Raw genomic sequence first — 16,679 nt, 5'->3', positions numbered from 1 at the left:
ACCCTGATCACTTTATACAAAATTGAGTCGCATTTACAAAGATGTGAAACCTCTCCACCGTTGCCCGCCAGCAAGACATAAACACTAGTGCTGTACTACTGTATAAGTGTATCAAATTGAACTCGGATAATGAGCCAATATTAAATGTTAAATAGAAGAAGGACACACATGGGAACGAGTTATGAAGCAACTATCCTCGACTGTAACAAGATAATAGATATCCTTAGCTAAAAAAACGTAAATGCAAATCTTTCCGTACTTCAGATCGTTCAAGCTGAATTTTCCCTTAGCACAAAGTACGTTATAGTTGAGACGAAGTAGTCGTGACAACCATGGCGATGTGAATTTTCGTGGAAACAGGTGCGGGAAATTCAAAATTTTGAACCAGAGATTGGTTTGCTGTCGTCCCGAAAGAATACCTTGGCAAGGTCTTTTACTCTGGAATAGCAAAAGCACGGCGAAAATGAGTTTTCGCTGTTCCCAGGTCCTTGGAAAACCTTTCCTAAACGCAGCACCGAAGACTGTAAGGGTTCTTCAGCTCCAGCACGTCTGGGAGAGGCCGATGAATTTCTTCCTCAGGACTCTAGTGCCGTGGAACTGGTCCTTTGTTTCCTAGATGGGATAGAGGGAGAAAGGCACGAAGCAGAGGACGCAGGCATTGTCGACTGAAAGGCAAAACTCGCCAAAAATAAATATCACAAGACGAAGCAATCTCTCCACTCTCATCTCGATCTGCACGACGCTTTTTATCTCCCGCCAGTTACAAAACAATGCGAGTTTTTGCATTTTTTGCAGAACTTCCATAACGAACATCGACCCGTTATGTTGACCTCTGTAACGTTTTTCCGTTATCCGATAACGTCTTTTGTCACGGCCGGGATTGAGTACTGTAAAAGTTAGCGTTATCGTACTTTTGCTAAGGATGTCTAATAAGAACTCAGAATGTGCGATAACAGGGCACAAAACTGACAGGCTCCTGAGACATTCCCGTCTTTGGTCCTACTCAACCTTGAACCTTCCAAGTTGGAAGGGTGTTGGTTTGCATACCGGAGATGTGTTAGAGCTAGGTCTTAGGTCGTTCAATGTCTCAATAGCCTGTCAGTTTTGTGCCCTGTTACCACCGTGCCTATTATCTTGTTACAGCCGTGATGGAGAGTTGCTTCATAACTCGTTCCATATGTTTTCTTCTTCTATTTTACATTTGTATAATTAATTATTTATCATTATTACTGGGTCCGTTACATCGCTTATCTCCCACGCACCGTTTGACAGTTGAAACCCAGTCTGATCGCGATATCTAACTCACTTTCGTTTGGGAGGTTGTGATGGCAAGATCAAAGGAGACCAGAAAGAAAAAAAACATCGCGACTAGCGCCAGTGGCATCGCGATTCGTACGACTCTGATGGGAAAGTGGGGAGCTTACTTTTTGCACCAGTGTCACTGCATGCAGGCTAGTGCAGCGGAAAACCAAGCACAGCTCAAAGACCGGAACTGAGGCAGGGGAAATCGACATCCTTACCTGGATCCGCATGGAAAGCATGACAGTCACGGCAGAGTTATGCTGAAGAAGAACTGTGTTTTCGATGCGATGCGTCAGAAGCTTTGGTTGTTCCGTCGTGTCGCTGGCACTCCTGAAGCTGCCAGGGAAGCCCTTATTCTACCAGCACGATGGTGCACGGCCCCAAGCAACCAAACCAGCAGCAAGGTGTTTGAATTACTATATTTTCCAAAGTACCGTATATTCTCTATTATAAGCGCCGTGCTTATATTTTTTCAACACCCCTCTACCCCGTGCTTATATAGGAGACCGCGCTTATTTTGGAGACCGTGCTTATATTTTTTCAACCACTGCATCCATACAGAGCAAGAAGAAATACATGCTAGATATCATGCATGCCGCATTGATTTCCACCAAGACCGTGCTAATAATAGAGACTGCGCTTATAATGTTTCGAAAGGTGCTCACAGTGTGCTAGTATTAGAGACTGTGCTAGTAATGGAGACCTGTGCTTATAATAGAGAATATACGGTATATGCCGCACTTTGAACAATCAAAATTCACCTAATAAAAGGTGTGCGGCTTATACTGCGATGATAAAAATTAACGGTGATAAAATAATAGGATTGATGTCTGTATTTTGAGGCAAAAATGGGGAGGGGGGGGGTGCGGTTTGTACTCCAGTGCAACTATACTCCAGTAAATCGGTACTGGGTAGAGGGGCGTCAGCGATGTAGAATGGGAAATGTCTTCGCAGGGTGCAGAGTAAGGTTTGGGAGAGGGTATCTAGAGGTAAAGCATGGGGAGATAGTACACAAGAGTATGGCTTGGGAAGACGGTACACCAAGCGTATGCCTTGGTATGAGGATCTCCAGGGGCAAAGAGTGATGGGACGTGTGTTGTTCAGTGCTCTGGTGTCTTGGCTTGAATGATTTGCTTTTGTGTAACAGGGCGCACTGGACAGCACTGTGAGGATGACTTGGATGAGTGCAGAACTGAACCATGTGGGAAGCATATTGTCTGCGAAGACAAAAAGTTGCCCATGTCTGGTCACACTTGCACCACCAGGTGCATCAGTGGGTTTAGATTGGAGGCTGGAAATTGCCTCGATATCAATGAGTGTACTGAAAAAAGAAACCACTTCAAACAATACTGTATCGCCGATTCCACCACATGCTCAAACGTACTAGGATCTTATCTGTGTCCATGCAAGACTGGATTCACTGGTGCTGGCAACCAATCCTGTACAGGTAAGGTTTGGGGTTCAAATTGAAACAGACAAACATGCATACACACGTGCATGCACGCACGCGCACACACAAACACACCATTGGACCATTGGACGCCCATCGCCGGAGGCGATGATAGCGATGCTACAGCAGAAGCCGTAGCAGCTTGTGCTGGGATTGCACCATTCAACAGCTTGCAAGGCTGAAGAATTGACCGCCACTGTCAGCCTGGTCTACACCACACAGCTATGAAGTGACTTTTTCTGGCCAGTGAACACACACACACACACACCAACTACTACTACTATCAATCAGCTACCCCAGTGGGGTCACGCCGCCCTCCACTCAGAGAACTGAGCGCAAGGTGAGGGGCAGTGGCGCAAAACAAAACAGGAAGTACAGCAGAATGAATTGAAAAAAAAGGAAATCAAAACAAGCTGCCATATTGATGGAAAAGAACTCACCAACAGAGGAAAAAGATATCACAAACCAGATGAACAGTCTGCTGCAGGTCCACTATAAAAATTAATCGACTGAAAAAGGAACAATATAAAAATAAATGTGAACATGATGTTCTGTTCCACAAACGTCTGTATGCGTGCTGCTTTGGCCTTCGTGAATCAGGAAAACACAATCTTGAGTTCGAGGGTGGGCACCAAACGTCCCACAAGGGGTCCACAACACGTACTTTCACGAGCGACGAGGAGTGTGTACAGCAAGCTAATAACACTACACCATCGCCGCACGACGACTGGCCATTCAGGTCCAAACAACACGGCCAAGGACAAATTCACGATTCCAGCGATACACCGCGCAGGAAGAAATTTCTGCGAGTTTGACCTGCACACACACACATACACATACACACACACACCTGCCTGCATGCATACACACACACACACACACACACACACACACACACGCGCGCGCGCGCGCGCCACACACATCCCTCCCCCCCCCACACACACACATATGCATGCACACATACACACACGCAAACACCCATTGGACACACATACACACCAACACGCACACCAACACACACACACACACACACACACCAAAACGCGTGTACAAACACACACACACACACACACACACAGAGATACTGATGGATGGACGTTCATGTCTATGTAGTGTGTAGCATCACACAACAATGATGCAACCAAGTCTTTCTCCGCCGTTACGAATTTCGTGTAGTACTCATCAGACAGCATATGACCAAGCCTAGCATTCACTAGAAAAGAGGGCAGAGGTGATGGAGGTACAACATGTCAATAGTGCCTGGAAAAGGAGGTGGCAAAATCAGCGAGATTATAAGAGAAAAAGAGCACTATTGAAATGTTGTACCTCCATCTGGCCTCTTCCCTCAAGACCCTCCGTATATATTCTAGTGAATGCTAGTCTTAGTCATGGCATGCTGTCTGATGAGTGTTACACACGAAACTCTGAGTAACGGCAGAATAAGACTTGCCGGGCTGCATCATTGATGTGTGATCATTGTATTACTGGCTCTGTCCACTGGTCATAGAGCAATATACACAGACTGAGGACCTTAGATGTGTGTAGTATATGATGGCACACACTAGTCGGTTGTCTGATGTGTGTGGGGATGTGTGTTTGCGTGTGTCCACATGTGTACGGGATGGGATGTATGTGCATCTGCTTATATGGTTGGATTTGGGCATGATTTGTGTACATAACTGGGATTTGTTTGTGTCAGTGTTTTTTTATGTTCACATAATACTCTCGAATGTTTTGACAAAGTGTGTGTGCATGGGAGCGTTGCTTTGTCGGAATATAATAGATAACACTGCAAACACAGCCTTTCGCCTCTGTTGTGTGTGTAATAGATTGTACATAATGTTTTGCGCTTGCTTGCTTGCGTGCGTGCATGTGTGTATGTCCTTGATTGCAGACATCAACGAGTGTGCTTCGAGTGGCATGAATGACTGTGATGACCCCAACGCTCTCTGCACCAACACAAGGGGAAGTTACATGTGCTCCTGCAAGCGTGGCTTCAACGGCACGGGCAGGACAGCCGAGAACGGCTGCTTTGGTACGGTACTTGACTGGTGTTTTCCCTCTTTCAACAACGAGGACCACTCATTGTTCTGCTTACGCTGCCATGATGATAGAACTTTTGTTCCCAGTGTAGTCTTCTACTAATCCAACTACTTTCCAGCACCATATGCCATCCTATACCATATGCCATCCTCGTCGATCTCTCACAAACAGATCACTTCCCAAAGAACGGGTCATTCTGCACAATTATGTTGTCTGATTTTCATTTTTCTAGAAAAGTGTTTGCTCGCCACAATGGAGCTTGCGCTTTTCCACCTAAACGACTGGACACTTGATAACACATGACACTTGACTTGATTTTCTTTGCTTGATATTGCTAAAAGACTTGGTGCAGATCTCTCAGTATAGCACAACCCATGGGGAGGTTCCACTGTCCACTTGTAACATGCTTTGACCTTACCCAATTATTATTATTAGGCCAAAACAAATAACGACCTTGTTTCCGGTCGCCCGACCGGGCCACTTTTTCCCAAATTCTGAAACTTTTTTTGTTCCCAAATGCATACAAACGGTGGCAATGCCATGTGTGCAAGTCCACTCAACGAGTCATAACTCAGTCAAATCTCAACCGAATTCCACAATCGAACACCTACAAGGTAGCAGAGATTCTCAGCTGTCGGCTCGAAAACCTCCGGGGTCGATACGAGTTAGAATAACGGAGCTGGAAGTACTCGAACTGTTTGCTTGATTTCTCAGGATGTACGAAAACAGGAATACACCACATGCTGTACAAGAACAGTGAGTCAGTCAACTTTGACATTGATCCTTGCCATGATATATGTACAATGTACATGTGTAGGTGCTCTTGTCCATCAACACCACGACGATTGAGGAACCAAAAAAAGTATCCAAAAAAAGTTTCATTCCGGCCGACCGAGTCTCCTTTTTGAGGGGTTGCCGACCGGAAACAAGCCTATTTTTTGTTTTGGCATTATTATTATTATTATTATTATTATTATTATCGCGTTGACATCGCCAAGCAAGCTTGGCTAGTTTTCGCTTAGGCCAACTGGAATGAAGAATGAGGAACGAGAGGGGTCAATGAGGTGCTAATACACATCCATCAGCAGATTAGGACACAGAGAAAAAATTATATCCAAAGAGTTCACTCTATATTTTATATAGCGCTGTCTGGCGGTTGTCCTCGTTGCTGGACAAACAGCAGTAGTGTGTATTGAGAATGCACATCTGAGCTGAGAATGCCGATGCCCAGTGTTGGCATCTTCACAAAAGGACGCGGCGTGTTTGGGACCTACTGTCTCGTAACTGTGTGTACGAGGCTGCGTGTCACATTGTTTAGAAAGACGACGACATTGTTTCAAGGCATAAACAAGGGTCGCTGAGATCGCGTGGAAGTACTTCATATCAGGAAACATGATGATGGCGCAAGCTAAAAGTCCACAGTCGACGTTCCACTGTAGACAACAACATTGTTTCAGGCACCAACAGGCGTCATTGAAGTCTGATTTTGAAGCGTAGAGATACGAGGATGCAGAAGGAATTTGTTTGGGAGCACATGTTCCGCAAGTTGCACGCTCGAAATTCCAAACAGCAATGACATGCAAGAGACATTGCACAGGATTTTGAAGGGCGCGTGCCCCTGTGACTCGCGCATGCGTGCAGGTTGGGCCAGCTCGCTGGGCTGGCTGCTAACTCGTGTTAGCATGCTAACGCTCATTTAGCCATTGGACTACATGTAGTGCAATGTATTGCTGTGAGACAATCTCATGTTGAGCTTTTCTTTATCCTCATAGCTCACTTATTTCCCTGGTGTTCTTTTTCCTGGTTCTGTTCTCATCTGCCGGTGGCTTTTTTGCTGGTGGTATTTCCTACAGACATCAACGCTTGCTCCAATAATGTCCACAACTGCATTGCCGTTTCGACGTGCTCTGATCTGGACAATGGCAAGCACACATGTACGTGCCCCGACAAGCAACTGCAGACCAGAGACGGCACATGCGATGGTAGGTCGAGTGCGAGCGATAATGTGTACATCTAGTATCCTCAATTTGCCGGCAGCACCGGTCCATCCTTTGTGGACCTGTCAGCGCGCACGGAGAAAACGAAGCAGAACCATTTGGCAATGGAAACTATTTTATCAAGAAAATGTCACGGTTGGCATGAGATTAGACTGAAGCAATTTTATCTAGAACCAGATTTAAACCAGCTTCAAGTGTACCTTGCCACTGTGACTCAGAGGTCTCACACGTGATGTCAACCGGTACATGGTCGTAGCTCAAGTCAATTACAAACATCTCCATCCATAAATCTCCCTGTTCTGGCAAATTATGAAGTGAAACTCCTGTAGGGAGATTGCCCGTTTATCTACTCTTCTTCAGAATCTTAAAAATCATCCTCATCAAAGAACCAAACATAGGCTGCGTTCGTTTTGGTCTTCTTGGTAGAGTAGAGTGAATGTTGAGCCGGTAGATGGTAGTTTACCAAAGCAGTTCTAATGTGGAATGCCTAATTTTAGCGAGTAAAGGCTTTTTTAGCGTTTTCTGGATTAGGACCAATTTGCGATGAAAAAAACTTTAGTGATCCAAGTTTCAGAGTAAAGAAAAGAATACCGTCGTACTGTACTGTACATGCAAACTATCGATTGGCGCAACGAAACTTTAACGAAAACACTCCTTTCGCTAAAAATCACCTCAAATATCACCGGCACTAAAATTAGCCATTTCACAACCATTTCGGTAGAACGTCGATTTTACAGCACGACGTACGATATCTTTTAGCAAACAGCTCTCATCATCACACAAGTACAGAAATCCCGTACCTCTACTAGCCAGTGCAGGCTGTCGTAATAAAATCACTTATCCGTGTTCCTTTACCATGCACACTTCAGTTGTAATAATTGTAGTAATGTGGTGTACACATTAGTTGTAATATAGTGACTTAGTGTACACTTCTAGGAAAGTGGTTGCTCCCCATACTGGAGCTCGCAAGCCCTTTCCAAGCAAATCATCGCAGAAGTCGCTACCACTATTTCGTAGTGTACATACACTTCAGTCGCAATAATAATAAAAATAATAAGTTGCAATAATAATGATTATAGTGACTTAGCTGTAGTGACATGAGTGAATGCATAATAGAAAGTCAGTGACACTGCAAGGCCTTCAGGGTTTTAGGGAACATTCACTAAAAGTAGACATGCATCATGCAACGCTTCCAGGTGTTCTTGTTCTGCGTATGCCTCGGTAGTCCATCCAACTCCTGCATGCTCTGCTAATTGACTTTCTCTAAGCGTAGTGCTGTTGGCCACATTCTTCATAGAGCTAAGTCGGAGGAAGGAGTTTAGGAGTGGTTCAGCTGATCTTTCATGCTAGTCTTACAATTATGAACAATGACTGCTTCAACTCATGGCCTAGGGTTAGTTGATGGCCTCCTCTGCAATCTCTACCGTCCTAAACATCTGCCTTTTGTGTATTGTTTGTCTCCTTCCTACCTACCCCAACGCAGTCGAGCCCACCTTCTCGAAGACCTTGACCAGTCACGAGGTGACAGTGGGTGACACTGCCACGTTTGTGTGCGGCTTCATTGGTTTGATTCGCGGCGGTGCTACGTGGCTGGACAACAAGGATGTCGTTATAAAACATAGCGAACTATATAAGCTGACAACCAAGGTATGGATCGTGCCGGTGCAAGCACACATTTCATCCGACATCATCCATTGCACTGTACTTTACATTCTTCCTATTAGGTAGGGGCGAAATGAAGGTCTCAAATTCCCATTCGAACCTTCTTTATTAAAACGAATGAAGGTGTCGAAGGATTCTTTTTTTTTATGATCACGGAAACGCTCGGAAATCTTAAAAATAAAAGGGGGCAAAAAATCAGAACCCAATACTTATGTTTTATGTGCAATTCTTTCTGAATCTGGTGGTATCAATGTATATCCATTCCAGGTAAAAGAATACTTTGGCCCAGCACACAACTATAGATAGAGGCAAGGTTTTAACATACTCTTGATAGAGGCCATACCTAATACCTGTTTGTGAGTCAATTGTCCATATTTCTGACAATTTAGATCAGTGTACTTTGGATCATGTACAGATGTGTTAGCCTTGGCCTTTTGGACACAAAGCGACAAGAGATCACTGCTCTAGTGTACAGCCAGTTGCATGCTTGAACAATACCAAAATGGACGGAAAAAGCCATGTTGCGTAGTAAATATCAGATGCCCAAATTCATCAAAAATTGTCAAATCTGGATATGTACTTTTCGCTCATCTGCTCGCATCCAGCGACTGAATTGGTGATGGTGATGAGAGGGAATAGTCAGTGGGTGAGGAACTTCACCTGCCTCGATGATTTCAGGCCATCGCTGCGCTCCCTCTCGCTGCTGCTGGGAGAGTGAATACTGCAATGGCTTCAGCGATGGAGACTTTTATTATCGATTCAAATTATGAGACTACACTCGTATGTATCGCTACTACAACTTTCCAGACACCATCACTACTAGTAGTAGATATCGACGGCAGCTACAGCAAGCTATATTCCTGGTACAAGCAGCATAACTGAGCGAAAACAGGATCGAAATCGCAAAACTACTCTCCTACTAGTATCGCAGAGCGCCAAACACTCTGGACGAATACAATCAAAAAAGTCGTCTATGAGTACACCATGGTAGATCCACACACTACAGCAAAACAGGAACACGCTGGTGACTGGAACAGGGCCAGTTCTTCACTGACTTGTGACTTGTCACTTCTTCGGTTCCGGTGCGCACGCGGACCGTGCCCCTACTTGTAGTACAGCATGGACAGTGCTAGTGCATTCAGCACATCGCTTAAAATCAATGCATGCATGCATGCACTAAACCCGTGTCGACCTTCGTTCGAATCGAAAACGAAGGTTCGTTTCAAAGGAAAACGAAGGTCCTTCGAACCTTCGACTACTTCGTTTCACCCCTACTATTAGGTAATGCAAAATATTTTGAAGCCATTCTTGTGCAGAGTGAGATAAATTCTTGTGATGCAGATGAATCGTCAGCCATGCATAACATCTTGCAAGATAATTTTGAGGACTCCATTTCAACTAAGTAGTGCAACGAACAAATTTGGATCAACAAAGAAAAGAATGAAGCTGATAATCGGTTTCCGGGACTTTTTCAAGCCTATAGCAACTACATGCATGGTTCAACCTGTGGATTTGGCTTTCTCAGATGTGCAACCATGCTGATTAGAGTCCGTAGATCGCAGTCAATTTACTGGTACTAAAAATATAGCAATTTGGCCGGGAGGGCGAAAGTTCAGAGAGGGCGCTAATGATAAACAATCCATGTTGTACTTAGATTTATTGGGTGGTACATGTAGGCTTGACGCATCAGCTCTTAAGCTGTGTTCCCAACTGGCGCGTGGACGCAGTACGCTTGCGGTTCATGCGTGCAAATACGCACGCTCAAGCTTTCACAATAAAAACAGCAATCCGAGTCGTATTTAGCGCGTGCGACACCTTCGAGTACTAATTTTTTGACCCCGCCAGTCAAAGTGACTGGCATGTACGCTGGTATGCGCCTGATACGCGCTGAAAATTCCAACATGTTGGAATTTCCATTTCAGAGCGTTTCCGTACGCATGGCGCCCCAGAGGCCAGCAAAATACGCACAACCGCGTGGTTTCACGCGTTCACGCGCCAGTTGTGAAAATAGCTTTACACAGAATTGCAACGGTTATTCATGAGTAGGGCAGCTAGCAGATGTACCCTGATCCCTTCCTCTCTTCTTGCTGTTCAAATCATGTTTGTGTGCAGAGCTCTAACATCACAACCACCACAACACTAAAGTTCGAGGTCACCTCCACGGATCAAGCAGGCACGTATACATGCCGTGGTGGGAACAGCCGTAAAACTGTTTCTCAAGCCTACAAACTAGATGTCAACCCTGGTAAGCTGCGGCGAGGCAACGCTTAGGCCACCTTGTTTAGTAAAAGTTGTACGAACGCTTACACACACCCTGTACCATGTACTATGTATACACAAATCTGCAAATGCACTGGATGTGCACCCACAGATTTTTTCTTATAGCAACGATAGTGAACAAGATCTGAATGAGACAGATCAAGACTTGTGCCAGATAACTGTCTAATCCACACAACTGGCGAAGCCATGTGAATCGACCACCAATGCACACCTGGTCTACACCACACGGAGTACATCGGTATAAAACGGCCAAGGCGGTTGTCTATGCACACCCTACACACACACACACGCACACATGCGCACGCACACACACCCACGCACACACACATGCACACACACGCACACACACACACACACACACACACACACACACACCTCAGACCTGCCCATCGCGGAAGCGATGATAGCGAACAGCTATGTTAGACATAGCAACTTGTGCTGGGATTACACCATTCAACAGCTTGCAAGGCTGATGAATTGACCGCCACTATTTTTAGCCTGGTATCCACCACACAGCTGATTGAAGTGACTTTTTCTGGCCAATGAATCCCTATTTTTCATTTTTCCATTTTTTACACACAAACACACACGCACACACACGCACACTTACACTTACACATTGCTGAAGCGACGATACCGGACCGGCTATGTTAGGCATAGCAACTTGTGCTTGGATTATACTATTCAACAGCTTGCAAAGGCTGATGAATTGACCACCACTAACTTTAGCCTGGTTTACACCACACAGCTAATTGAAGTGGCTTTTTCTGGCCATTGAATTCCTATTCTTCAGTTTTTTTGTTTTTTTCATTTCTTTCTTTTTTGACACACAAACCACAACAACCACTCCGGCTTGCACCGGCCGTTGACCAGGCGCGTAGCCAGAGTGGATACTTTGCAGTCAGGTATCCATACGTGCTTGGCCAGGACATGTCAAAAATGCACTGTACTACTTCCAGTTCCTGCATATAATAAGTCTATAGGCACCGACTTCACGCGTGGAGTCTACTGTTGACTGAAGAAGAATTCGCAGGATCTACATGTAGGACATCTAATCTAGCATTGGTTAGGACATTGTGCAGCCCGTGCAGCCCGATACATGGCTTTTTAACGTGATTTTTTGGGGCTTTTTTAGACTTGGAGCAAAATTCTGCACACTTTCGCGTGTTTCCATGATACGACAAGTTGCGCACGGTCTGCTCACATTCAAATACAATGCTGCCAACAAAAGACAGCGTGCAACAAAAAATCTTTCCCTGCAAAGGCACATTTTCGGCCATAACTCTTGAACGGCTGGTCAGTTCGAGACAAGATTTTCAGAGATTTTGCAGCTATTCATGCTCTTTCAACTGATGTAGCACTCGATATGAATTTACAAATTCGATTTTTCAGTGATTTTACGACCAGGCTGCCACCTTAAAGTGCTATTTTGGTCTATGCTCTGACCGCCAAATATGCTGTTGGCGCCACTAGTGCTATTCTTCAAATGCCATTTTTGTCAATGCTCTGACCGCCAAAATGCCGGTTATAAGGACTTGCTTGCTACTTTGTTAATCACCCGCCGAATGATTGTATTCGACTTGAAGAGTAAGGGCGCGTTCAGACTACCATGAACCCTGTCAAACCGTAAATGGTGATAAACCGTAAATGGTGATAAACCGTAAATGGCGATAAACCGTGAAGGACATTCACAATACCGATAAACTAACGTTACCGGTACATAAGTTTTGCAGCTCTCACCGCGGCATTGAGAAGGGATTTTCCCTTTTTACCAGCCTGAGCACTCTTTTACTGCTGGAAAAGGTTTACTGCGGCAACAGCCGCGGCTGTAAATCTTTTTCGCCGGTAGCGTGCCAATAATGTCACGTAATCAAATCACCTGGGAAACTTTCCCATTCCGTCACTTTTTATTGGTAGTCTGAATGCGCCCTAATGGTACGAAAAGCCTAGTCGAAATTATATGGCTTCTGTGCTGATTTGCTTTCCTCCAACCAAAAATCGATTGTGTTTTTGAAACTACAATTCCTTAGCCGCGTAGTCACACATTATCTTTTCCACTTTGTTGAGGTAGAAATTTGACCTTTTTCCTGTGCTTCTGTTTCCTTGCAGCGCCTTCCACCGGAATCGGCAACGGAACCTTGATCTATATCATTGCCGGCATCTGTGGTGGCTTTGCCTTCCTCATGGTTGTGGGTGGCATAATCATAATATGCAAGAGGAAACATCTGGCTCAGGGCTACAAGATGAGGGGCGAGAAAGCTAGAGCAAGTGGTGTGGAGATGAAGGCTGCTTTATCTGCTGCTTCCTTCCAGCCCAGCGTCACAAGCTCCGCCATCTAGGACTTTGGCGGCTGGTCAAGGTCTTCTTTCCCGTCCTAGTATAGGATGCTTTGAAGGGAAGAAAAACTATGTGTGTATTTATGTATTTTGTTGTATCCTCCACCGTTCATCAGTTCCAATTGCCTAAGGCAAAGAGAGAGATAAGCTAGATGTAGAATGGATATGTCCCCGCTCTAGTGTGTCAACATGAAATCCAGACTAAAGATAGTATTGGCAAATGTTTTGCATCCACTTGCTTCTGGCTGTTTGGTGTGAGCTATTATTCATCGCGGTGCTGTGTTGCACAATAATTGTGTATAAATCAAGAAGCTTACCACCATTTTCTTGTTCATCATCTGCATTGAAGTAAAAAAAGTATGTTATTGTAAATGCCTCCACCATGCATCCGTTCCAATTGCCTATGACAGATAGAGATAAGCTTGAAATGAGTCATTATGTGTGGCATGCAGTTGTTTCTGGCTGTTTGGTGTGAGCTGTTATCTATTGCGGTGCTGTGTTGCACGATGTTTATAAATCAAGAAAAGTACCACCATCTTCTTGTTGTGCATCAGATGCATATTGAGTTGTGCGTGTGTGTTCGTGTACGTTCAGACGTGTGTGCCTGTGTGTGTGAAAATGGCGTCACGATTTATTGAAAGTGGTATTTGGTGGTACGAGTGTTCAAAACAATTTGAACTTCATGCTGTTGATCTCCTTTTTGACATGCTCTCTTTCCATCGTGGGGATGTAGCGGATTGTGAGCGCCGGATACAGCTTGCCTCGACAGTATTTGGTAGAATATACTCACTGTCGACCAGATGGAAGAAAATCAGCGAGAATCGGAGAATCAAATTATACCGTCCATTTGTGAAGCCATGCCTAACCTATAACTGTGCCACCTGGTGCATGACGAAGGCTCTGGCGAGTGAGATAGACAGATGCCACAGACGCCAGCTCAGGAGCCTCATTGGCATAAGGTTCCTGAACAGGATAATTATCGAACACCGACCTGTACCAGCGCGGTCGGGAAGAGCCGCTGTCAGCCACCATCGAGAAGGCACGTATGCGGATGCTGAGACATGCACTGCAACTGTCGCCGGACACCCCAGCGCAGCAAGCCATGAGTGGGTACTTCACTCCACAGCAACGTGGGTACAAGAGCCGGCCCAGATCGTCGCTGGTCGGCACCCTGAACCAAGACGACTCAGTTTGCATTCCGCGCAGGCCACTCAACGGAGGATGCCCTGGTACTTATGCTAAATCGTATTCTTATTGCACGGGACAAGCGTTTGTGTACTGGCATATGCCTTCTAGATATGTCAAAGGCATTCGACAAGGTTCGTCATGAACGGCTACTCCAGGACCTATTCGATATCGGCATAACAGGGACAGCCCTAAAGTGGTTTTCCGCCTATCTGTCGGGCCGTACTCAGCGTATTTAGAAAAGCGATCCTGTCAGCTTTTCTATTATTGTGTTCACATGGCAGAAAAAACGACACCGCTATGCTACGTAAGTTTCTACGTAAGGTGCTCGGTACTTCACTTAGGCTACGTAAGTTTCTACGTAAGGTGCTCGGTATTAGATCTACCAACGGGTGGTAGCCGCGTGCTGTGCACGTGCACGGCAGACATTGTGTTGCATGCAATGCAGTCCGTTTTCGGATGTGCATGCGCGAGGAACTTCCTTCTTTGGAACTGCTTCTTGCATGAGCTGTTTCGGATATTTCGTGTCCTGGCTTATTTCGCTTCGGCTCTGCTGAGACCTCTTTTCACGGAATATTACTCAATGACAGGTGAGTTGACCAGTTCCCTTTGATTCATTTGCTTGTGTTGACTCTTTCATTTACGAAAAGTGTGCTGATTTTAGGTGGAATACAATAAATAATGGAAAAGCTGACAGGATCTAGGATCTCTTTTCTAAATTTAGCTTTTCTGCTGTCGAGGCCTCCTTTTACGGAATACTCAATGACAAGTGATCTCTGAGTTGACCAGTTTCCTTCGATTCATTTGCTTATGCTCACCCTTTCATTTACGGAAACGTGTGCTGATTTTATTCGGATTTAGATCCATTCGTATCTCTTTGCCCTTGCCAACAGTGTGCGAAGAACGCGAGTTCACCTTCTTGACGGTAAGGCTTACATTGTATGTTGCTGCTGAGGCTTAGATGTGTTGTCGAAATACTCATGTTCATTGTACATTGGTACGTTACAAGTAAGGCACTGGTCATGATTGCTTCCGGCATTCCGTGCCCCGATCATAGGGTAGAATCTGAATTTTGCAGTGGCATAGCATCGTTGGCAGTTCCCAATCTGTAGGGGAAGGTTCAAGGACGCATTGGCCCAGGACTAGTATGCAAGATAAATTCGCATATCAGGGAAAATCTCCATTATGGAGAGGTTCATGCATTCAGTGACTTGTTTGCTTCATACGAAACAAGCCAATAGGGAGGTTCTGCTATACGTGAAACGTAGAGAAATCACGTAGAGAGCAGGTGTCTGGGTTAGAGTCTACGGCTTCGCGTGTTTTGGCTCCAGATTTCTACGCGGAGATGGGGTTCTCTACGTTGTGGCACACGCAGAGAAAATTTGCTGGGTATCGATCAACTGCATGCAGAAAACTGCCAAATATGGAAGGGAAAATTCCCAGTACACATTCCACGTGACTTCTCTAGGTGAAACGTAGAGCAGAACAGCATTTCTTTAGGGGTCGTCGCAAAAGTTTTCTGTCGTCCCTGAAACGAACATCGTTCATTTCGTACTTGGACCCCCTCCCCTCCCTCTGAAACGAACACAGCTTGCTATGCTGGACGACGAAAATCGCATGCATGTACATGTCATATGCACAGTGTCGGTCGACTTGCGATTTTGGCTCGCACCCCCTCCCCCCCCCCAAACGAATCATGTTCGTTTCAGGGACGACAAAAAACTTTTGCGACGACCCCTTACGTAACGGGAACGCGAAGAAAGTTCGCGTGATTCTTTGCGTCGCGTTCCCAAAACGTAGAGCAGAACCTCCCTACTGGGTGCAGTCTCGTCTCGTGAAAATCTCGTACGATTGGATTTGTTTACTCGAGTCTGGGCTGTTTGATTTGTGAGTAGCGCTGAGATTGCACTGCCCCAAATAAAGTTGCGTGCCGGTAGAGCAAGAATTACGATCTGCAATCTGTTTGTTGTACCTGCAAGAATGTGCTGTACATGTATCGTATTTTCTCTGTTGTTGTTTCAGTTGCCGTCATGTTCCTAAAGAAAGGTTCAGTGACTCATTTGTTTCATAAAAGACGAGTCAATGGTTTGGTCTGGCTTAGAATCTTTCGCTTTAGAAGAAATCTATTCGTGTCTCTATTGGAGAAATAATTGTATTCACTCGTTATAAAATAGGGTTAAGACAAACTCACAGAGCAAATGCCATCGGTCCCTTCATGTTCGTCCTAAGGGGGTTTGACTGGATATCATTCATACTCCCCCAAAGTCGTGTAACATTTTATTATTATGGAGTGCCTTGTTTATCTCTCAGTACCTCCAACCATATATCCTTGCCCCTTATATCCTCAGGATCAGTGTAGTTGTTGGAACAAGGTGTCGGACTCAGCAATGTATTTGTTTACATTTTAATACATGTTTATTGTTC

At 45.1% G+C, this 16,679-nt stretch overlaps 1 protein-coding gene across 2 annotated transcripts in view; it reads left to right on the top strand.

Moving 5' to 3' along the window:
* The window catches only part of LOC135827830 (uncharacterized), a 188,961-nt gene extending 175,338 nt beyond the window's left edge, over positions 1-13,623 (top strand). For both annotated transcript variants that reach the window (XM_065340259.1, XM_065340258.1), the window contains 6 exons: positions 2,450-2,749; positions 4,647-4,787; positions 6,649-6,777; positions 8,276-8,439; positions 10,567-10,699; positions 12,844-13,623. In XM_065340259.1, the coding sequence (XP_065196331.1) occupies positions 2,450-2,749; positions 4,647-4,787; positions 6,649-6,777; positions 8,276-8,439; positions 10,567-10,699; positions 12,844-13,073 (1,097 nt within the window). In that variant the 3' untranslated portion in view covers positions 13,074-13,623. The remainder of the gene's footprint in view (positions 1-2,449; positions 2,750-4,646; positions 4,788-6,648; positions 6,778-8,275; positions 8,440-10,566; positions 10,700-12,843) is intronic.
* The last annotated feature ends 3,056 nt before the right edge of the window (positions 13,624-16,679 follow it).

The sequence above is a fragment of the Sycon ciliatum genome, chromosome 12 (genome assembly GCF_964019385.1).
Source record: "Sycon ciliatum chromosome 12, ocSycCili1.1, whole genome shotgun sequence".
NCBI lineage: Eukaryota > Metazoa > Porifera > Calcarea > Leucosolenida > Sycettidae > Sycon > Sycon ciliatum.
Note: the sequence above shows the minus strand (reverse complement) of the source record. Positions and strands in the feature narration are given on the sequence as shown.